Source organism: Falco punctatus, assembly GCF_963210335.1.
Source record: "Falco punctatus genome assembly, chromosome: 8".
Classification (NCBI taxonomy): domain Eukaryota; kingdom Metazoa; phylum Chordata; class Aves; order Falconiformes; family Falconidae; genus Falco; species Falco punctatus.
Window position 1 is genome coordinate 5,827,758 of NC_137588.1, and position 22,413 is coordinate 5,850,170.

The window sequence follows — 22,413 nt, forward strand, 5'->3', positions numbered from 1 at the left end:
ATTTGATAACAATGCTCAAAAACTAATCATTTCAGTAACCAATTACCACACTCTTCTTTCACATTATATATATCAGCATCTTTTAATAAAGATACATTCTTTCACACTTACTTCAGCTGCATGATCATTCAGTACATCCCAGTTGGACAAGTCAGCACTCCCCTGGTAATAATCAAATAAAACAAACACTAAATCAAAGCATTTTAAAGGTGCATAAGGAAAAGCAGAATTATTTTGGAAACACTCTAAGCAGATGAGCCAGAAAGGTCCAAGTTGTGAGACAACATGCCAGTGCGAGAGTGAAACAGAGTTTAATGCTAACCTCAGTCGGTCATCCATGGTCAAATGAATGAAATAAATGCAAAAAAAAAAAAAAAAAATTAAAATTATTATGAATGTCTACTTAAAACTTTAGGGCTAAGCTTCACCACTGAGATTCAATGTTTTATCTTCTGATTTAGCGGCCTGCAAATATAGTTGAGCATTCTTTAATCTGCTAGTCAATATTAGTAAATATTAGTAAACTAACTGACAGGAGATTATTTAACAACCATGCTAAAATTGTTCAGGTAATTGCAAAAGCAGTACTGTTTTCTGATGCATATACTTAATGTAGCTCGATATCTTGGAAGACATTTACATGTCACTAAATTCACAAGACAAAGACGACTGTAGCACCATTTAGAAAAGGGAGCCCATAGCCCTCCCTGCATTTTTGAATCTGCACAAAGTAGTTTCCAACAATTACCGTCTCCCTAGAGGCGCCCTCTTCACATAACCTAGAAAGCAATTCCATTTGCTTATAAACCCAGCTATTTTGACAAAAGCTGTTTGGAAGCAATAAGTGATTTTTGCTTCTTTTTTAAATTAAGTTGATGTGAATGTAGTAAGGACTGCCCTGGTTGAGTGACAAAATACTGTATGCTTTTTTCTTTGTGCAGACAGCATGGCAAGTAGCTTCATAAAATCTTCTGCAACGCTAATGTTACGTTCAGGATATCCTGAAAACACGAGGGATACCCTTACAACAGAAAGGAGGATAAACATGTAAACAGTGTCCTCTGTTATGGCAGGCTTGCAAATACACTAGTTTGATGCTATTGTTGTATGTTGTCAAAACACACCAACAGCTGGAGAGATGCTTTTTATGCAGAAGGCACCACCTCCCCAAAACTCACAAATCTCTGCATAGACAGCATGCTGAAATGCACTGAGAAATACTTTTTAAACAAACTCAGACCAAGACAGATACAGTTTGTTGTAGCCAGAGAATTGCCTTGTAGCTTCTGAAAGCTGTAAAAGCATTAGCCAACCACTTCTGAAGTAAGCTGGATCCCTATTAAAAAAAATTGCTCAAAACTACATTTTGCACATTTTTATTACAAGACAGAAGGAAAGAAAGCGTTACGTGACTGCTTAATCCACAGCTAATTAAAAATAAAAATCTTGCTTGTGAGCTGACGCAAGAAAGCGACAGCTTTATTCAGGTAGACCAGTACATCTATCAGCTTATGTCTAGTAACCTCAAGCTGCATGAAAAGCTATGTTTCTGTATTTATTGACATAACTACCTTTAGAGGGTCACCAGTACAAACACACTGAAATACATCAGGCACAAGCAGAGTTACATGTTAAATAAATATGTCAGACAATGTAACATCTACGCTGGCTTTACAATGGCTACTAAGAGCATGCTGGAACAAGTCATAATTTTTCAGAAAAAAAGTACATTTGAGCCAGCAAAGTGATACAGAACCAAACTAATACTGTGCATTATAAGGTCCCAGCAGTTTTGCTCATCTACTACGCCTCTCAGTCTGGATTTGCCAGAGTCACAGCCACATAACCTTAAGTCCGCCCAAAGAGAAGTTCATGGCAGTAAAAGGTGAAAGACCTCAATTCAGCAGGCTAACAGAAGACAGCTCCTTGACAATACCAGCTCTCCAGTCCATATAATGTTTCGGGGTTTTTTAGCAACCGGTATCCCTTTGTAAGAGAGTTAATTATTACAAACGAAAAGACATCAGTTTACTTACTTCTCAAGGGCAGCTAGCTGACAGTGTCAGAGCACCAATACCCAACTAAGCAAAACAGTCATCTGGAACACCTGTTATCTGCAGATGGAGCAAAGTGAAACACGAGAAATACTCAGATTTACCTCTGTCTCTGTTGTTGCCTCTAGCAGGTTGGTGTCTTCAGCCTTACTCTCTAGCAGGTTGGTGTCTTCAGCCTTACCCTCTATACCCATACCAACATCTTGGGCTGCTAGTGCGTAGTCTTCCTTCGGAACGTCATGCGCGTGGACAGACGAGCCCTTCCTCTTCGCCGTCTTTTTCTGCGACTGCGTGATGTCACTTTTTGTTTTTCGTTGTCTGAAGTAAGCAAACTGTACAGAAAAGATTGGAAGAGGTAGAGGGAGAGGTAAGTGAGAAAAAGGTAGCAGGACCACAAGATTAACCCACCCATGGGTGACGAAGATCCTATCTTGATAAAATATATACATCTGCAGAAAAACTGCTTTATCTTCCCTACTTTCTACACATTCAGAACATACTGGATAACTGTGCAATTAAGCAAGAAATCTCACACCAGTACTAAAGGCTCATTTCAATAAGAGAATCAAATTTTACTCAATGCAACTTTGTGTGTCAATGACAATCCAGAATTACAGCAAGACAGATTAATAAAGGAATGAGTTGTTAATATACTAGAATCATTAGGAAAAAATAATAATTGAGCAGTCTTTCCGCAAGACCGGCAAAACCAACAACCCCCTACAAATTTATCTAAACAGATCGTTGCCAGCGTAAGCTTTAAGATTAAAATTAACGGAAGTGAATCCTCACGCTCCTTCCCTGCCACCCCCTTAAGAGAATACAGCAAAACTTCCTAGCCAGAAAGCAGTCTACAGTACATAAATAGAAATCAATTAAGCCAGGTCATTTTAATTTCTTCTGTTGAAGAATCAGATGCTCTACTTTATCAGACTATCACAGCTCTATGAAGCACCAGGGACTTGTAAAGAATGTCACTGATAGAATTTGTTACCCAACTTTCCTTAGCACCTTAAACAGCTTAAAAAGGATTATCGTCTTTTCAACTCTAGTTAGTTGGAAGTGCTGCCTAAACACAATACATCTCCCTCACAGCACAAATCCAGACATCCTTCTCATAAGGAAAAAGCCTTCTCCAAGGTTACAACCATAGGTTATCAAGTGCACTGCTAATACATCCTTGCGACAAGATAAAATAATCTAATGATGACAGGATGTAAACATAATTGCCAAGTTCTACCTGCAATACATATGAAAATCCACTACTTGACAGTTTGGTTTTCCTGTAAAACAGCCACCTTGCAGAAAAATCTTGTCTGTTTCTTTTCATTCAACTTGTGAAACTGATTTAGTTCAGTCCTTTCCCCTCACATCGATGCCATTATAGCAACTCCCACTTGACAGCTTAGCTACTCAACAGATGCACAGTTACACATCTGCTACACTAAGCAGGGTGTTTAAAAGTTGTATTTGCAGAAAGACATCAGTTTCTTGCCAGACGTTAAGATGCTTGTGTACAAATAGCTTATTTTTAAGATTAGCTTCTGTAGTTTCCATAGTTATTAATACTGAATGCAGATTAAACAGAGATTGCCAGGTGCCTTGTTGCCTTCCATAAGAAGCAAAATGAACAGACCAGTAAATAAAGCTGTAGTGAGACACAAACACTATTCTTTGAAATCAGGTGTTAACTCTAGCACTTACTGATGGCAATATATGTCAAAAATAGTTATTGCACTAATTAACCTAATAACATGGGGGAAAGGAACAGGAGGAAACCTGCAGAAAAATTGAAAGTAGAGGAAGCTGCTAAAGCAGGAAAAAAAGGGAAAACAGGAGTAAAACAATCAGAAAAGTAAAAAAGTTAAGGCAGAGTGGCCATCAGAGAGCAGTTAATGATTTCACAAAGGGAGACCAAGTATTTGACATTAAAATACCAAGACTTACCATGACTGGACATCTAAATGAGTATAAATTTTTAAATGTACAGCTCAAAGAAAAAACAACTTTTTTTGTCCCACTCGTATGCATGAAACATATGAAACCATAATACACATTATGCAAAAACATCCAACTACTCCAAAATTTTATGGAACTACTGGACTTGCTGGTCCATGAACGTGTCTGGAGTCAAACACATTCCAGATTTATGGAATCACTGGATGGGGAAAAGTTCTGTTTATGGCAGTATCAGGTTTCCAAAGCCTTTAACCAGCTACATAAATTTCAGTGCCATTATAACAGTATCATCAAATTCACAGACAGTTATCCACCATGAAACAGTGTGTGAATATGAAGGAAGAATATAACACTGACTCTCCCCATTCCCAGTGAGATCCCGTCGTGCCCCTTTTGAAGGATCAGATTCTCAGCGTGCTCTCTAGCAGCATGTGCAAACAGGAGAGCTTCACCATTAGCCAAGATTTAGGATGCCACAGGAACACCAATAGCACTGATCAACACAGCATCCAAAGCAGCATTCCGTAACAGGAGAACACCCGGCCTTTCTGCAAGTACCCATATACTGCAACTTCATTTCACCAGGACCAGCCAGCTAACAGTAGCAACTGCCAGGCACCTCTGAATTGGTATGGCCAGCACCACAGAAACATCCCACTACTAGAAGAACAAGCCTGCCAGGTTTTGTGTTGTGTGGTCCGCATGTCATCCCTGTCCCCAATTAAGTGCTGCGCTGACATCCTTCCACTGCATCACTGCAAGCTGCCCGGCACCAGCAGCACGGGTCAGAAGACAAGAAAACTACAGCACACACAGCACTGTTCAGCTCTCCCGAGCCTACCTCACACATAATTTACTCCTTGACTTACTGCTTTACATGCTTCAGAAATTAGTACCAAAAGATTACACACAGAAAACGGAACAGAGCAGAAAACTACATTAGTGACAAATGGAAACAGGTTGTTCAAATAAACCTTAGTCCACCTCTTAGATACGGTAAACATAAGCAACAGCTGCTCTTAGACAAAACCCAGAAATATTTTCTAGAGCTTCCTCAAACTGATGAAGCAGGAAAACTTCCTGGAAAACACACATTTCTTTTCAAGCTTCTACCGTGCAAAATGCAGTAACAGCAAAAACTTTCTCACACATGAGGTATGGCACATACAGGTCTGCAACTAGAGGCACTGCTTACCAACACACATAATGGCTAACAGAAGGTGGAAAGAAGCATGAAGAAAACAGCAGCACTGAAGACTTGAGGTTTGTTGTTTCTCAATTACTACCTTGACTATCAGTATTGCACTTATTAAAACTGAAATCTCAAGTACCTGATACAGTCAGTATTTAGCTGCCAAATCATGGTAATTTCCAATTAATACAACAGTTGAAATTATTACTATTTGGTGATAACTTAAGGGCATTTCAATAACGGAGGGTTTATTCCTGTATGAAAAAGAATATGCAAGTACTGGTTTAAAGAGGAAAACATTCATATTTTATTCCTTTCCCAAATGATTATTTAGCAAACTAAAATCTAAGGATGCCAAAGACAAAAATAATTATTTGGGGGGTGGGGGTGAGGGTGATGAGGCAAAAAAAACAGAGCAGTTCACACTTCCAGATTCAAGCAGTACTAGACTGCAGGTTGCTACAGCAGAAGACCGCAACACACAGCTAGCCTTGCACTCCTGTCCCCTGCCATCATGAGCACCCTCGCAGTGATGCGGTGAGATGATTCAGGAAGCTGATCTGGACAAACACTGAACACTTCGGAGGCAGGATCACCTTAAGCTTCTGGAGGTCTGTACTCCAGGAAGGAAACACTGTACCTGCTCATGGTCATTTATCCCTTTCAAAATTATATTCATATTCATGAGGAGGGCAGCACAAAGAAAACAAGAAAAAATAAAAGGAAAATAACAGAAAAACATTTCCCTACTAATTAGCCCAATATACATTTGTTCCATAAGTTAGCTGTACAAATTCAGGTGTATATATATAAGATACAAAAACAGGGCAAGCATACAGCCATACATGGTAGAAATCAGGTATGAACATACTAAGGAACGTACAGCTCAAGTGTTTGCCTTCCCAACCCTAACATACTATCTTTGTGTCTAGTAAGCTGCAGTAGATATTGCTGCCATCATTTGTTCAGGTGTTTTTTGAAAGTTGGTGTCCACAATCTCCTAGCTACGTAACAGATCTCTGTGACATTTTAGTAAGCAGAGGAAGCACTACATCTGTCTCTGCCTTTCTAAACTCTTTCCTCTCTGTACCAGGTATGTGCTACTATGCAATAGCAAAATTGACAGGGCTGCTAACAATTTTTTTAAATGGTGAAATGAGAGATATTTAGCACATATTTAAAATAAATAAATAAATAAATGCAACATTGGCTCCACACACATAACTTGAAACATAATGCAAGTCCCTACTTTTTTTTTTTTTAATGGCAAACAACAGCTGTACAACAGGTGGGAACTAATAACTTATCCAAGACAAGTCTATCACATTTTTCTAACCATAAACAGATCCCGCACTTAGAGACGGGTTACAAAAGAAATGCTAACATAAGCCTTGCCATGAAGAACTTCAGCCTGAAGAACTCCTATTCTCAAAGTTTCCTCTCTCGATATTAATTCAAAAACTAATCATACAATCATTCTCCAACAGGGGATAATGTCCACACAACACATAACAAGGCTGTGAGAGCAAGTGGAAGAGAAGCTGCTGAGTGGGGAGTATGGCAACCACAACAGCATCTGGGTGGGACAAGCCGTACTGCGCACCATCAAGCTGCTTCAGCACAGCTCCAGCCCTGCTCCCCTCCGGGCAACAGTCTCTTTAATTGCCTTCTGCACAGCACTGGGAGGGAGCTGAAACAGAAACACAGAAGACTGATGAAAAGATCTGAGGCAGACAGCGTAGCTCCAAGCCACCTCTGACCCCTCCAGCTACATTTCCAGACAGGTCCCCTGCAGAAAGGGCCATGCCCCTATGCCTGTGGGAGAATCATGAGGACTGATACCAGGCATGAAGAAGCTATAGCACATCATGGAAAGATCCAATCTGTCTAACCCTCCTGACAGCCTGTGCATCCTCACCTATCCCCTTCTAACTACATTCCCCCATTTCAATCCTGCAAGGATAGTGAGAACAGGGAAAAGCTGTAGCTGAAGACTGGCATGTCTCATTCAGCAGTAGATTCCCAGAATGGAAATATGACAGTAACAGCTCAAAAAACAACAGAAGTGCAGAATTAAAAGAAAAGTTATCAGGCATTTCCAACCAGCTTCTTGATCATCATTACCAAAACAAAGCAGAAGTTTATCTAAGAGGGTTAATACATACCAAGTGTTAACCACATAGTTACAGACAATAATTACAAAATGAATGTTACTTTTATGTATCAGTGGCATCATATGAGCTGTCTGCATAGTCCTACCAAACCACACCTAACTGAAGACATGTAACTGCTTAAAGCATCCAAAGTGTTTGCCAATAGCATGACTGCAAACCAACCAACCCAACCCGCTTCCCCAATGACCCACCTGCAGATGGAAGGGCAAACGGACTAGTCATTTCAGTAATAAAACGTGCAACACCTATTCTTGCAGATTCTCACCTGGATATATAGCATGTCCACAAATAACTGAGTGGAATCCCTGGCAAAGTTGGGAAGAAAATCAAAACAAAACAAACCCTGACCCTCAGGGAAGATATACACACTACTTTTAAACTGCTCCTTGCTCACTGAAGATAACGTTTATACACCTCTGTAGTAACTCGGGAAATCTTCCAGGCAACCTGAACCCAGGGAGCACCGCCGGGCGCATTTATTTCTGGCAGAGCCACGCTGCCCAGGCAAACCCCTCTCACCCCGACACAGCCCCGCCACGCACCGAGGGGCACCCCGCCGCGGGGGAGAGGCTCGGGGCGGGCTGAGGCGATGCCGCGGGTGGCTCCGGGAGCCACCCCCGCCGCCAGGCCCGGGGCACTGGCGGGCCAGGCCGCGGCGGGCGCGGCCCCCCGCCAGCCGGGACCCCTTCCCCCTCACCTTGGCCCTGCCGGCCTCCAGTTTCCGCCTCCGCGAATCCTCCTGCGCCTCCATGCGGCGGGCAAAGCCGGAGGCCCCGAGGCAGCGGCCGGGCGCGGCCCGCGCCCCTCACCGCTCCAAATGTCACACCTGAGGGGGCCACCAACTTTCGGTCATGGCCGCCTCAGCGCCTTCTCCCCGCCCGCTTCGACTCCACCGCCAACCGCGAGGCGGCGGCGGCCGGCGCTGGCCAGTAGGAGAGCGGGGGCTGGCCCAACTTCCCCGGCAAGGGAGGAAGATCTCCGGCAATTGGTGCCAATCGCTGTCCCCGGGAGATTCGCCAGCCAATGGCGAGAGCGATCGTTACCTTAGCCCCGCCCACTCACGCTAACTGACTCCTGGGATAGACAGCGCAAGCCGCCGCGCGCTCTCTGCCCTTGCTCCCGCTGCCGCTACTGCCTGCCCCCTCCACAGCAGCCACCAATGGGAGAGGCAGCTGTGCCAGCCCGGGCCGCGCTGGTTGGCCAGTTTCAAACAGGCCGCCAGCCACGGCCCCGCCCAGCGTCGGGAGGCAGCCAATGGGGAGAGGGGGACGGCCGCCGCGGGAAAGCCGAGCGGGTCGTAGCCGAGCCGAGAGGAGAGGCGGGCCGGGCTCCCCCGCTCCCTCTGCCCGCCCCGGGGCTGGTGCTCGGGTCGAGGTCGGCCCTGTGGAAGCTGTGTGCTTCCGCCTGCCGCTCCGGCTCGGCCCCTCGCCCCGTTGGAGACAGATGAAGGTGTTGGCGCAGGGGGGTTGTGCCGTCCAGCCTGATCATGAACTTCTGTGTAGAGTTACCCTTCCCAGCACGCACAGGGAGAAATCGGGGGCTTTCTCCTTCATGGTGTGAATAATTCACCTCACAGTCATCTACAAAACTGGTGGCTCCTTTGTCCCTTGAAGTGATTAGATCATACTGAGCTCGCTTTAATCAAATCTGCTCCTCAGCTCGGTTCAGAGGTAACCTCTTGTAGAACACCGGCTTTTTCTTCCGGGTAAACGTGGAAACACGAGTGTCCTTGTGATCTGACAGCTCTTTTTCCACCCCTGGACCCTTCTGTGCGTTTGGTCCTTAAGCTGGGCTCTTCTCTGTATAGGCTTTTGCCTCAAATTCGGACATTGTATTGTCCAGGTCGTGAGCTGGACCTAGCTGCTCCTGTGGGCTGTGTCTGCGCTGTCTGGGCTTCCTATGCCAATGTCAACCACCATCCAAAACGTATGTGGGAAGAAACACGGACACGTTCATGTAATAAACCGTTCTGTACCAATCTCCTGGTCTCCCGTGTTATCTCTATGTAAATATTTCAGCATAGACAACAAAAAGACTGGAGCAGTGCGAGTGCTCAGTGCTCCAAAGAGAAAGCTGAGGACGCTAGGAGCCGAGCAGGGCTGGCAAGGCTTCCTCTACACTTTAGAAAAGCTGTCTGTGTCCAGAGACAAGGTAAAGGTTAAGTTTTAAACAACCTGCAGAGCTTGCTGGGGGACTGTATGTGTTGGCTTTTCTTCACCACCAATTCTGCTCTTCTAAGGAAGAGTTGAAGTTTCAGTAAGCAAACCGTGCAGGGACGCTAGATCTGACAGCGAGGACAGGCTCCCGAGGCTAATTCTGGTCACCTCCTGCTTTGTCAGCCCTCGAGGGTTTTTTATTTGGTTTTGTGGGACTGCCGACATCCTCTCACCCCATAACCAGGATTCTGAGTACCCCTAGTCAATGCTGAGGCTAAAGGCTGAATTATGAGATTTTTTAGTGCAAAAGCTCGTGTAATTGGCACCATCCGAGAAGCAAAAGGAAACTGGTAAGCTCAGAACAAAGTTTCTTAAAACAAAGAAGATAATACATCATGGCATTTATAATGACAATTTTTAAAAACAGATATGTCACTTAAATTTGGTTTAAAATAAATTACTGCTTTGACTTCTTGCTCTAGCTGAAAATGTAAAATCAGTAAGTCATGGGGGTTTGGGTTTAATGGATTTTGTTTTATTGGTAATTCTCTCTCTCTCTTTTTTTTTTTTAATAATCACCTCATGCATTTTATTTGCTACTATCCCTGTCTGTTAAAACATCAGGATTTCTGGTGCTGATCTAATTAAATTTACTCATTTGGAAATATTGCAAAGGGACCTGTCTCCGGCAACACGGCAGCTAGCTGGCAGCACCAGCAACACTGTTTGTGTGCTACCCACATCGTTCTGCTGGCAGCTGGACTCAGGTTCTGCACAGTCAGTGCAGCTTTGTGGGGAGGGAGCTGAAGCCAACCAGACAGGGTGGTGGGGCCACCACTCCTGGTTTTGCTGGGGTCAATCCTACCTGACGTAAAAGCTGTAGCTGCCATTTGTACCTTGACTTAAATTAGCAGCAGCACCAAGGCTGGAATCAAAACCTTACTGAGAACTCTGGGTGCTGCTGCAACATATCTGCAAATAAATGAGCCGCGTTTGCAGAGGCTAGGGGTTTGCAATTGTCATATAGGAAGACAATAATCTTAAGTACAGTATATGATTAGTATAGTGTACTTACTCTTAAGTAAAAAGTCTTAATTATAATTTGGTCCAAACCATTTTCAGAAATAACAGTAAAAAACAACATTGCATGTTGTTATATGACAGTGGTGTGAAATAACTCTTAATTATAAAATATATTTTATTCATGTGTTTAGCTTCAAATGCAGACAGGATATTTTTATGATACCTGTAACCACCAAGCAACCTAACAAGAGCTCTCAACTGTTAATTTGCCACGTTACAATTGGCAGAAGCAGACAGTTGATTGAAAGGAAATTATACGTACTTCTCCACTGATGATTTGTGTGTGAGTTTCTTTTTTTATTCTTTTAATTGTCTTTTAAAAAATTAAAATATTCTTCTAAGACTGAAACAATAAGAGACCCTTCCCTGAGGAATCAGAGCATGGAAGTTTATCATCTCTGGATATTTCCAGGTGTGTCAGTTTGTTTGGTTCTTTTTATCTCATGTTTTAGAAATCATACTAATTAAAATTAAAGGCACAAAGTATCAAAAGTATCAAAATCCATCAAAAAAAGACAACCTAGAAATGTAGACCTCACCAGGTTATCTAACTCATTCTTGTATCTGAGGAGTGGTCTAATAGTCCTACAACATTCACCGTGTTTGTTTTTCTATATTGTTTTAAACAACATCCGTGAAGTAAAAATAGTTGTTATCAGGCTTTCCTCTCCCTCACTAAGCCAAATGCTTCTTGCCTAGCCTTTCCAGTCAGAAAAAAACCACCCTGTTCTTGATTATATCCTTTCATTTATTTAAATATTGCTAGCCTTTCCCCTTCTCACCATTACTGCTAATGGTGAGAAAAGTCAGTTCTTCCAAGTCTTCCTCAGAACTTAAATTTTGTAAATACACCATTATTATCTTTTTTTTTCCTGGACTTCCTTTCTCTCTTAAACCACTGTGTCTAAAATTAAACTCTGACTTCAGCTGCTAAATAGAGCAGAATAATTGGCTCCTGTGAGGTGCACATAACGCTTCTGTTAATCCTTTGCAGAATTAAATTTGTCTGGTTTTGCTCTTTCGCATCACCATGTTCATGCATGATCCCTAGTGTGTGCTTCAATGTAACGTACATTACTTTCAGCAAGATCCACTTGTGTCCAGCTGGCAGCTTTCTGGCAAGTCATTAATGAGCAGGTTGTAAGGTGTCCCTAGAGTAGGGATGCCCCTGTGACCAGGCCATCTGTAAGTGTGGGGAAGGAAGGATCCCTTAGCAGATTTGCTGGAAAGAGTTTTTATACCTAGAATTGGACTTTCTCTAGGATACCTGTTACATCAAGCAGAAGTTTCTCTCTCTTCCTTTCCTCTACAGTCAACTCAGTTGCTTAACACCGGCACTGTATTTTTAACGGAATACTTCTTACGGGGTTCTTTTTGTCAACCTTTCTTGTAAATTTTGATTCCTATTGCAATGAAGGCTCTAGTAATTTAACTTCTAGGGGGCACTGTGTTAAACCAGTATAATACTCATCAGCAGTCGGAAAGTCTACCGCAGCACTGCTGTCGCTTGCTGTCTGGAGAAGCCAACACAGCTTGCTTTGCTACATCACTGCCCCAGTGCTGCCCGCAACCCCGGTCACCCCGTTGCAAAAGGGTTTATGAAACTAGAAAGGTACAGAGAGGAGCAACTCGGATAATAAACACAAAGGCTGTACAAACACGTACAGCCACGGTGTGATCAAAGGTGCAGCTGATGCGGCACCTTCTGGGAGCAACCGATGGCAGAGGCCTGGAGGTGGGCGTGAGAGCAGTCAGTGTGGGCTCTTGCGTTACACCCTCCCAGCTGAGTTATGAGACCAGTGGCTAAGGAAAATCTGCTATTTGAGGACAAATTGAATGGATTCCTGAATGAGAATATGTTACCTAAATGGTTTTGCATGGATAGCAGTCATATAAATTTCACGTAACAAGTGAGAAGATTTACAATGAACTTTTCAGGACTCTAGATTTAAAACAGCCTAAATGTAGTCCTTTTTTTTGTGTAACACTGAAATAAACAATACTTATGCGGTTTACTTGCATAACTAGGCTTATGCTTAAGTTTAAGACAACTAGGAAACTCCTTGCCAAAGGATGAAGGGATCAAATATGTTAGAACAGGAGGAGAAAAATCTATTGGGGTTTTAAAGTACAAAAATGTACACAGAGTTGTTGCTCAGGAAAACTGCTGGCAGGTGAGAGGGTTTTCTGTCCTGCCGTGTAGCCTTCACAGACGAGCCCTGCCAAGGAAAGCTGAACCCCAGCTCTAAAACAGCACAGCTATTTTTGGGATCCCCACGTCCCAGCTTCTATAACCTCTCCGGTGACTACCAGCCTGTTTATTTTTAAGGACAGATTGCACACACATGCCGTGTGGGACACAGCTGGAGGAGGTGGTCTCTGTTACTCCCACACAGCTCCCTACAAGCATCTGTCAGCTGTTCCAGCTTTGGTTTTGGTATGGCCGCCTAGTAAGCAAAGGGTTGCAACCTTGCTCTCCTAGGAACAGAACCAGGCTTAAAATACGAATGAATACCTGTTACTCGGCTTCTTTCTCATGCCTTCATGTTGATTTTACAGATGTCATTGATAAATGTTGCCCTGTTTTTTATGCTGGGAGAGTGAGACACCCTGCAGGTTGCTTGGGAGATGGTAAGCAGAAGGGTGTTATACCATAGCTTCTTTACTCTTTTACTCATCTGGAGATGAGTTCCAGCTATGCTCCTTCATTTTTTGAGTTTTTAGTTACTAGCTGGTGATGAAAACTCATACAAAGGGCTACATCAAAAGTGAGTGGGCACCTTACACTGGCATAAATGTTGCTATCAGGTATCAGCAAGATCATAACCTGACACCCAGAATTGTGCTTGTGTTAACAAATCATTAGCTTAGATTTCTTTTTTTCTTGCCCGCTAATGTGCTGGGTATTTGCTTTACAAAAGGTACAGAAGCTTCTACACCTGGAGATTAAATTGTTTATATTATGGACTGACACTACAAACTTAGCAACCAGGTTACAGGCACAAAACTCTGAGCTACTCAGAAGACGCTGACAACACAGAGAGCCAAGCCTAGTGACACTGCTGGGGAAAGGCTAGCAACCACTAAGAACAGACAAATATTCACCCTGAGTTACCCTTCTGTGACCATTGCAACCTGCAGCACTAAACTGCATTGAAAGAAATGGCAGAAAAAGCTGCGTCTGAGACGTTGTGGTGAACATCTGTGCTATTTTTTTTTATCTGGGAGTGAGACCGAAGCTTTTATCTTTTCCCCTCGATTGCTCACAATCTTTTATTTTATTTTCTTATTCTTCTATGAAGATCATGGAAGGGGAAAAATGACCACTGAAAACCTATTGGCCTTTGCTTAGCTTTTTAACCAGTTTTTGCCTGCCTACTCTTCCAGGAGATTACTACAATGACAGATCCTCCAGTGGTGGATCACCTGACACGACTGAAAATCAAGCTCCTAGAAAAGGTAAGGGAATAACTCTGCAGTGGTCACCTTTGCTCTGCTTTTTGCTCTTGTGTGTTTAAGCATTAACGCTGGATTTTAAATAATTATATTACTACTAAGAGGATTTGCAGCCAATTGAGAACCTCTTTCTTCGCACAAGCAGAAGAAGACCAATGTGCAGGGGTGCTACGGTCACTGTTGCTTTCTTAAATAACATTGTACACATTTATGTGGACGTACGGTAAATTAAAAATAGAGCTAAGGAGACTTCACTCTTACGGGAGATGTCACCCGTTAGCTCAAAACCAGTTTGAGTTGTGACAGGCAAAGTTTAGGAGTAAATTTTGGGTAAAGAGGACCTCAGACAGTTTTAAGGCAATTCCCTGTCTTTGTTTTCGTCTATGTTCACATAAGATATGGTGCCTGGTGAAACACAGGCAGACCTTTGCTGGAAGCAGAGCCCCGATAGCTTTGTTGTGGCTCTGCACACTAACACACCCAGAGGTCTCCATTCAGCCCTGTTCCTCCACCTTCAGCACATCTGACATCCGTTACCTGTCCCTGCAAGGTAGGCTTGGAAATTGTTGTGAGCTTTGCTGCCTGACTCATAACCAGTCCTTTTTGTGGTTCTGCCAACAGAGACTAGAAAATGAAGAGAACCTAGAGAAGATGGAGTCACCTCTCCCAGCTGCAAGTAAAAGAGAAGTATTTGTTCTGATCATGGACATAATACAGAAAGGGCTTAATGATGTTCTCAGGCACAAGTTCCTCACTAGGTCATACTAGATGATCACATCTCCTCCCTAAACTGAGTTGTACGCTCAGTAGCTGGGCATTTGTGTAGTCAGAACTTGCTTTGTCTTAGTGTCTGTGACAGGGACTTTGTCTGGAGGACTGGAGGGAGACTCTGAACTGGAGTCAGTGCTGCCCCAGCTCAGCCTATGTATCTACACCTGTATGCAGCCCTGGGGACTAGAAGCAGTAAAAATGCAAGTTCCAGTGAAGCTCGTGCAGTAATGTCAGTCTCTATAGCCATCTCAGTCCTAACTAAGCTGGTGAATATTAGCGGCCTTGATGCAAGAACAGGCTTGCTATGCTATGCAGCTATCCACACTTTATCTTTGGGATTTCTTCTACTGTTTTTTTTCAACAAAGGGAAGGGATCCACCAGACAAGCACTGATGTAGGAATGACCTCCTGCCCAGGTGTCTTCTGCAGCCTCTCAGCCATGGATGCAGGTTCAGCTGGAGCTAAATACTGGTGATCTTATTTGTCCTAGCTCCTGTACCTAGTACTAAGCCCCTGTTGCAGTCCAGCTGTACTCTTGGCGCTGGTGATTCTGGAAAGGAGTCATTGGGATGTCTGTGTTTCTCTGAGGGAGCCAGGCAGGAGGAACACTCCACTACAAATGCTGCTTTGCAGCTTTGAAGCTCACCAGCGCAGCCTTGTGCAGACCAGAACACGGTTTCCAATGTAAAAAAATGTGACTCAGCTTATGAAACAAATCCTTATACTGAAAGAGTTGGTCTTGATAGTTGGTTGAGTTGGTTGTGTTGATAAAAGCTGGGAAACCATTTTACCAGAAACACACACATGTGCAGTCACGTCCTAACTTTGGGTTGGGCTGAGAAGTTAGGAATCCAGCGTGCTTATAAAACTTCCAAAGTTTAGACAATATAAAAGCTAGTGAACCAGCTAAAAGTTGATAAGTAAGGGAGCTGAAAATAACTTGTGTCTTTACCAAACCCTGTCAAAGACTGTGGTGACATATCACATACAAGTGTGTTCCCTTCAACAACACTCCCACGGAAGGTACGCATACTACGTGCAGTGCATTCATTTCTTTGCATGGCACATGCAGTGTTTATAATTATATTATCTATGGATTAAAGGCTACCAGTAGGAGATCAGTAATATTTCTAGATTGTACTCTGGGCTCATATTCATTGAGCTGATGCACCAAGAGTTGGAAATTTTCAGTGCTGTGGCCAGAAATCATAAATCCCTTTAACAACTTAGAGTTTCAAAATACAAAGTGGTGCTTTTCAGAGCAGATGCCAGGCGTGCCTCCAATGTATCTGAAAACACTCTTTCTGATTTTCATTTCAAGCTAATTCAAAATCAGCAGCATGTGGGAAGAACTGAAAAGGAAGTTGATTCAGAACAAAAAAGAAACAGAGAAGTTGATATTCAAAACTGTGTTTGTTTTGGTACTTCACAACAAACTTTTTTTATACTTTGCATGATCATCGCCTGCATGTACAAAGCAAATGTAGAAAATTCCAGGCTGAAATGAGTTGCTAAGCCAGGAGGTTAAAAGGGGGCTTTAGAGAGCAATCTGAAAAGTTTCTTTTCAGAGAAGGCGCATTGCCTTTGTAAAGCTGCTGAACAGCTGAGTCTGCCTGTGGCATAAAGTCATTGTCTGTCCATGGATTTGACAAGAAAAGTAGCCTAAAGACTTTTGTGGAAGAAGTCAAGCTATCTTATAACATGTTTTCCAAAATTAATCTCATAATGTAAGTGCTATAACAGCTCTGTCTCTGTGATCTTATGAGAAGATAATGGACTTCTCCTCCTCCAGGGAACAAACAGGAGGATATGCTCCAAAACGCCCTAAGGAGAAGGAAAGATCTGCTGCGGGAGCTTAGGGTAAGAGCTCTCTCTGTGGACAGAAACAACAGAAAGGGTCAGGTTATCCGTACATCCACTGCCAATGTGGATTTAGGTTTTTCCCGTCCTTTCATTTGTGGGCTGAGCAGTGTTCAGTCCTCTGCTGGTTTGGAGTTTAGAGGCTGGGCCAGCTAATCAGGGAGAGGGGCCAGAGAGCAGGATGCCTTCCCTCACTGCAGCTAACGATGCTTGCACCCGCTGCAGTTGGTTGGTGGGCTGTTTGTCCTGAACTGCTGTACTATAAGCTCTCTGGGGTAGTGCCAAAATGCAAACAAGGGATTTTTAATGCCGCTGAAATAGGGACAATCGTGCCTGGTACTTACTCCTAGTTTGTGGAGGGTACCAACCATTAATAAAACATTTTCCCAGACTTTTGCCCGTTTGTTCTTCACTTCTTTTCCATTCCTTCTCCCTTGCGCTGAAAACTGTATGGCTTCAAGATATGCAGGAAGAAAAACTGTCTTTATACTTGTGCAGGCACTGGCTGAGTGCTTCCCTTCATGCAGTGGTTGCTTGTGGTCTGCCTGTCAGACACAGCAGTGCTGGATGTGTCTGCAGCAGGGTTTTGGTGAGCGAGGCTGCGCCCTGCCCTGCCGTGGGCTCCCAGGGGCTAATCCCCATTTAGTCCAGAGAGCATAACAATACTGTCTGCCTTCCTGTCACCAGGTTTTCTTTAAGAAGATACTTGATTTTGCAGGAGCAGCGCCTTCTGGAAGAGCTTTCACAGCCGCCTGCACCAGCTGGAGGACACCGTCATAACCACCGATCTGCCTCTCCGCGTATCTACCAGATACCTTTTCCAGCTTCCCAAGCGGAGCCACCAAGGATTATCCAGCAGACGGTAAGGATCCTCTCTCCTAGGACACACTGCTGGCGCTGTGCCAGGCTGAGACAACAACCACTTGGCAGCTGTATGGAGACACTCATCCCACCAAAGATACATCTCTTGCTGTTGTATGGGACCTTTACTGCCCTAGGCAAGACTTAAGGGAAATCATTTTACAAGTAAGGGACAAAATGACCAGTGTAAATGGTTTGCCATAGGAATGAGGTACCGAGAGCCGTGGGAGGATTGCCCACGCTCTGGCCCGGCTGCCTAGCCAGTTTCCAATGCACATCGCTGTCTGCTCATACAACCCACAACCTCAACGGCTTCTCCACAAGGATCTCATGGGAGACAATGTCCAAAGCCTTACTGAAGTCCAGGCAGATGATACTCAAGGCTTTTCCTTCCCAAAGATGAGGGAGCTGGCCAAAACCAACCCCAACTTCTCCATTTTCCTTTCTTTTTCAGATGCCGCCTCAGCCTGCCACCATCATCCAGCAGTTACCTCAGCCATCCCCGCTGATCACACAGATCCCCCCTGCCCAGCCTTTTGCAGCCCCCCGCTCTGGAAGCATTAAAGAAGGTAATGAACCTGTCTAGCAGCTAGCTTCCATCATCAGGCCTGGAGAGGGCAGGCAAGGTGCCATGGCAAGTGGAAGGGGGCACGGGACAGCATCCAAGCTAGTTAGCGATGTGCTTTTTCATCACGGGGCTGCTGCTGTGGGAATTGCAGTCCATAAATGGACTAGATACCATTTCTGAGAGGCTTTCAGGCAGACTCTTATCACTAAGACTGAAGAAAAAGGGACTACAAACTCAATAAAACCAGGTTAAGCTGCTGGGAAAGCTTGGGAAAGCAAAGCAGCTCAACCCATGGCACTGAGGAATATTCCAAGGTCAAACTCGTGCACATGGATGATTCCAGAATTATCAAACAGGCTTCTAAAATCTGGGTTTATTCTTTTGTTCCCTCTTAACCTGCTGCTCAACCTCCTCAGAACAAAACAGGCTTTTATTATGCCTCGTGTTTGGAAACAAAACAGAGCTGTTGAGAGTGCTGTTCCAAATATAGTGCAATACCAATGAAAAGAGTTTGTTTCTAAACATAGGTGGATGCTACTGTTAAATAATACAAGACCAAAAACCTGGGATGACTTCCCTGACTCAGCGTTCAGCCAAAGGTTTCTTCATCCCACAGAGAAATCCTCAGTTGCGAAACTGCAATATTTCTCAGCTCTTTCTTTATCTAAGCGTCTGGATTTTTGAATTGGAGTTTGTTTTCATAAACAAAATAGTCGCAATTCACACATGATTTTTCTGAAGCTGATACATGTATGCTCCTTTTGGTATGACCAGTTAAAGACAAAAAGGAAAGTTGCCTTGATGTTATTTTTCCTTCTTTTTCTCTACCTTTTCCCTCCTTCCTCTCCCCCCACCCTGAGCGAATTAGTTACACTGCAAAGGTCCTTTGTGATCAGGACCCAGAGATGATGGTAAGCAGATCTAATGTGCATGCAGCGGACTCTCAAGGTGGCACTGCAATATCGTGTAAAGTGGAGGAATGATCGTGAGCCAAAGCAACAGAGAGCACTGTAAGCAGTGGGTCCACGCTGGAGTAAGCAAGAACTCTAGTGCTCAGCCCTTCTCCAGCCTGTCGGTCAACGTAGTCAGAGCTGGTTGCAGGGAAATTATCAGACAGAAGGTGCGCAACAGCATCTTTCTTGTAGGAGGGAGGAGCAACAGGAAAGCTGGTATGATTTCATTATGCATAGGCATTAATTTTGCACTGCCTGTGCAAATAACGCTAATATTCTTCATGTGTCCCTTTCAGCTGCTTTGTCTTGGCTGCAGTGACCAGTCTGTATGCTGGAGGGCATTTCTCACCCAGATGCCTCTGCTGCTTGTCTGTTGCTGATAAAGCTCTTACTTTCTTCCTTGGGTTGACCTCCTCCCAGATATGGTAGAGATGATGCTGATGCAGAACGCTCAGATGCACCAGATCATCATGCAAAACATGATGCTGAAGGCTCTGCCACCGATGGCGTTCGCACAGCCTGCTCAAACCAGCTCTCCCCTGCTCCAGCATGCACAGCAGGTAACCACACCAGTCTGAAGGGCATCCTTGCTCACACGAGGCAATGGCTGATCCCCTTGGGAGGGTGCAGGGCCTGGATGAAACATGCAGAAAGGCTGGGCCATACAACATCTGTGCACATCTTTAAAACCCACTGCACCAGAAAGCACAGCCTGCCTCTTTACCATGGTAAGTGCTGTGGAAGGACCTCGTGGAAGAATATCTCCTCCACAAGTGCAAAGTAGATTCATTCCAGCTCTGAAAATTATCTGGCCTGTACTGTTGAACCACTAATGAGACTATGCACGGAAGATATCTGCACTGGGCATCTGCTGCTGCAGGTCCGCTTGCTGCAAACAGCAGGGCAGTATTTGTGTTACAAATCCTGTAATCGGTAAAATTTGAGCTGGCAGTTTCAAATGCGCTAGAACTGAAGCACAGATTCTGTGACTGTACTTGGAGCCCCACCACTCTAGTTCCTGCCTCTCTGAAAATCAATGGCTATCGAGCTCTGAAAGGATAGATCTTAAAGGTATTTTGGTGTGTAGATCCCTATAGGGATTTTTCCAAAACGTGTCCAGTGCCTGATAAGAGGTAGGTAATTTTGAACATATCCTTAGATGCTCAATTCCTGAGCTATTTTTAACAAAGTGATATCCTTAGCATCCTTAAGTGCTTTGGAAAAATGTATTTCTGGTTTCTACTCTGTAGCATTTATTACCTAAGAAGCAAGGACAGCTGATCTTTGGGGAGGAGGCAATGTTTCAGTGTTGCAAAAACTTCCCTTGGACTTTTCCTACCCCTCCTTTTTCAGGCTGACTACATCTTGTCCCTGTACTGTAAGAAAGATTTGTTTTCTTTCGCTCAGATGTTGAGGTTCTCAGGTGCTGAGACAGTAACTCCCACCCTTCTGCAGTCCTTGCCCAGCTCGCTCGCACTTTTCCTACAGGCTGTTTGCAAAAGCGACAAACAGCTTAAAAGCCCCTGAGCCCCAGCTTTAGCGGAGGGGTAGGAAATGCAATCCTCCTCCACAGCCCATCCCATGGCCTGGAGGGAGCTGATGGGGTTTTGCACCTGTTGGGACCAAACGGCTGCCCTGGACAGAAAGCCTCCCACAGCAGCTGCCAGCTCTCGCTTTTCGGGGCACCGATATCCCACGGGGCCGCCCGGGACACGGAGGGGCCCGCTGGCTTCCTCCACCATGGTTCCAGGGTGGACGTGCTGTGCAAACGGCAGGCAGTGCCAGCTCTTCCCCATGTTGGAGCTGTGCCGAGCGCTGCCTCAGACGGAAGTCCTTTTCTATTTCCCTTAAACTTTGCAGTTTCTAGTTTTGAATACACTTTCTGCCTTGCAGTGGGGCAGACAGTGGTGCAGGGAGAGCCAGCAGACTCATCTGCAGCTTTCTGCGGGGAAGCCCACATCTAAAGGGAGATGGCAGAGGAAGAGTGTGCATCCCCCTGGTCCCCATCTTCCTCCCCAGACCATCCTGGCACCGTGCGTTTCCCTGTCGTAGAGCAGTGGAATAAACTAGGTGGGGGAGTGGGGTCTGAGTGCCTCTGAATACCAGGTGAAATTTGAAATCAACCTCCTATACTGGAGCCTGCAAAACTCATCCCCAGACACAGGCTGAAGGACTCCCTTTGCCAAGGGGTGGCTGAGTGGGAACCCAGCCCCTCAGCCACAGACCCTTCCCGTGGGGTCACAGATTTCACACGTGGCCCTTTCTCTCTCTCCAACAAGGACCTGCAGTTTGCTGCTCCCCTGGCTGTGAAAGCAGACAGGCCTAGACTACCTGTGGTGCACCACCATCACCACTACCCTCCCACCGGGATGCTCCCAGTGCCCCATGGGGGCTTCCCATCCACATCCACGGCACATCCTGGGACCGGCAGCACACTCCCTGCCATGGCTACGTAAGTAAACAGGCAGCCATGACGTAAACTTTTAGTCCATCCTTCCTGCGCAGGTGGGGTGGCAAGGCAGACCAGACAATCCCATGCCTTCTTGGTTCTTCACTAAGGCCAGCCCTGAATATTGCCTTTAATGCAACAACGGAATTGAGGTGGTTTAAGTGATGATTTGATACACTCAATCTTACAACTCAAGTAATTAACCCTTGCTTACTGTGTAATAAACATGAGGAGCAGGCGAAGTCTACAAATGATAGCAAGCTGTGTTCCTGCTGCACAGAGCCACCCCCCAGCGATGCCGCATGGCTCCACTCTGCCGTGGCTGGTACCCTGCGTTTGGGGTCTCCCTGTGAACCCAGCAGACACCTGCTAATTAAGGTCTGCGTGCATTTTACAGCACTAAGATTCCCAGCAGGATTTATATTCTTAAAACACTGCTGAGACATGCTAATCAGAAATTCCTGGAACAACCCACCACAACAACTCACTAAGAAAAATGATACAAAGGGAGGGGAGTACTCAGAAATAGAGCTGAGCTTTTGTGATAAGCCTGTGCTTGCAGCTGGGGTGTTTTTCCAGGAGCAGGAATGGATGGACTTGTCCCCAGGCTGCGCCCGGGTCTGCAGAGCCCTCGAGTCCTTAGCAGAGGTCAGTGGCGGGTGCCTCCAGGGGCTCACTTGCCTGTGCCTTCCTTGCGATGGCTGAGCTCGTCCCTGCCAGCTTTCTAGGTGTGAGCACATCACACTGGGACCGGTGCTGGAACTAGGCTGCTCCTGTGAATGCCAGTGGGGCAAGGTCTGAGCCCGGAGAGAGCGGTGCGAATGCCAAGTACATCAGGAGGGGACAGCCAAGAAGGCAGGCATGGAAGCAGCAGTGT

At 44.9% G+C, this 22,413-nt stretch overlaps 2 protein-coding genes across 15 annotated transcripts in view; one reads left to right on the top strand and one right to left on the bottom strand.

Annotated features, from left to right (window-relative positions):
- Positions 1–8,250, bottom strand: part of PCNT (pericentrin) — a 91,667-nt gene extending 83,417 nt beyond the window's left edge. For 13 of the 14 annotated variants that reach the window (XM_080400711.1, XM_080400716.1, XM_080400714.1 and 10 more), the window contains exons 1-3: positions 8,077–8,250; positions 2,159–2,386; positions 112–162 (exon numbers count right to left, since the gene is read on the bottom strand). In XM_080400711.1, coding sequence (XP_080256837.1) covers positions 112–162; positions 2,159–2,386; positions 8,077–8,130 — 333 coding nt within the window. In that variant the 5' untranslated portion in view covers positions 8,131–8,250. Of the gene's footprint in view, positions 1–111; positions 163–2,158; positions 2,387–8,076 lie in introns of those variants that run through there. The other variant, XM_080400710.1, reaches the window with a different exon arrangement.
- Positions 8,251–8,384: 134 nt separating this feature from the next.
- Positions 8,385–21,555, top strand: LOC308069038 (uncharacterized protein C21orf58). The gene is made up of 8 exons (XM_080400734.1): positions 8,385–9,530; positions 14,006–14,077; positions 14,696–14,750; positions 16,638–16,705; positions 17,424–17,567; positions 18,021–18,135; positions 19,508–19,647; positions 21,367–21,555. Exons 1-8 carry the CDS (start codon positions 9,279–9,281, stop codon positions 21,541–21,543), a joined length of 1,023 nt encoding a protein of 340 aa, XP_080256860.1. The 5' UTR covers positions 8,385–9,278; the 3' UTR covers positions 21,544–21,555.
- The last annotated feature ends 858 nt before the right edge of the window (positions 21,556–22,413 follow it).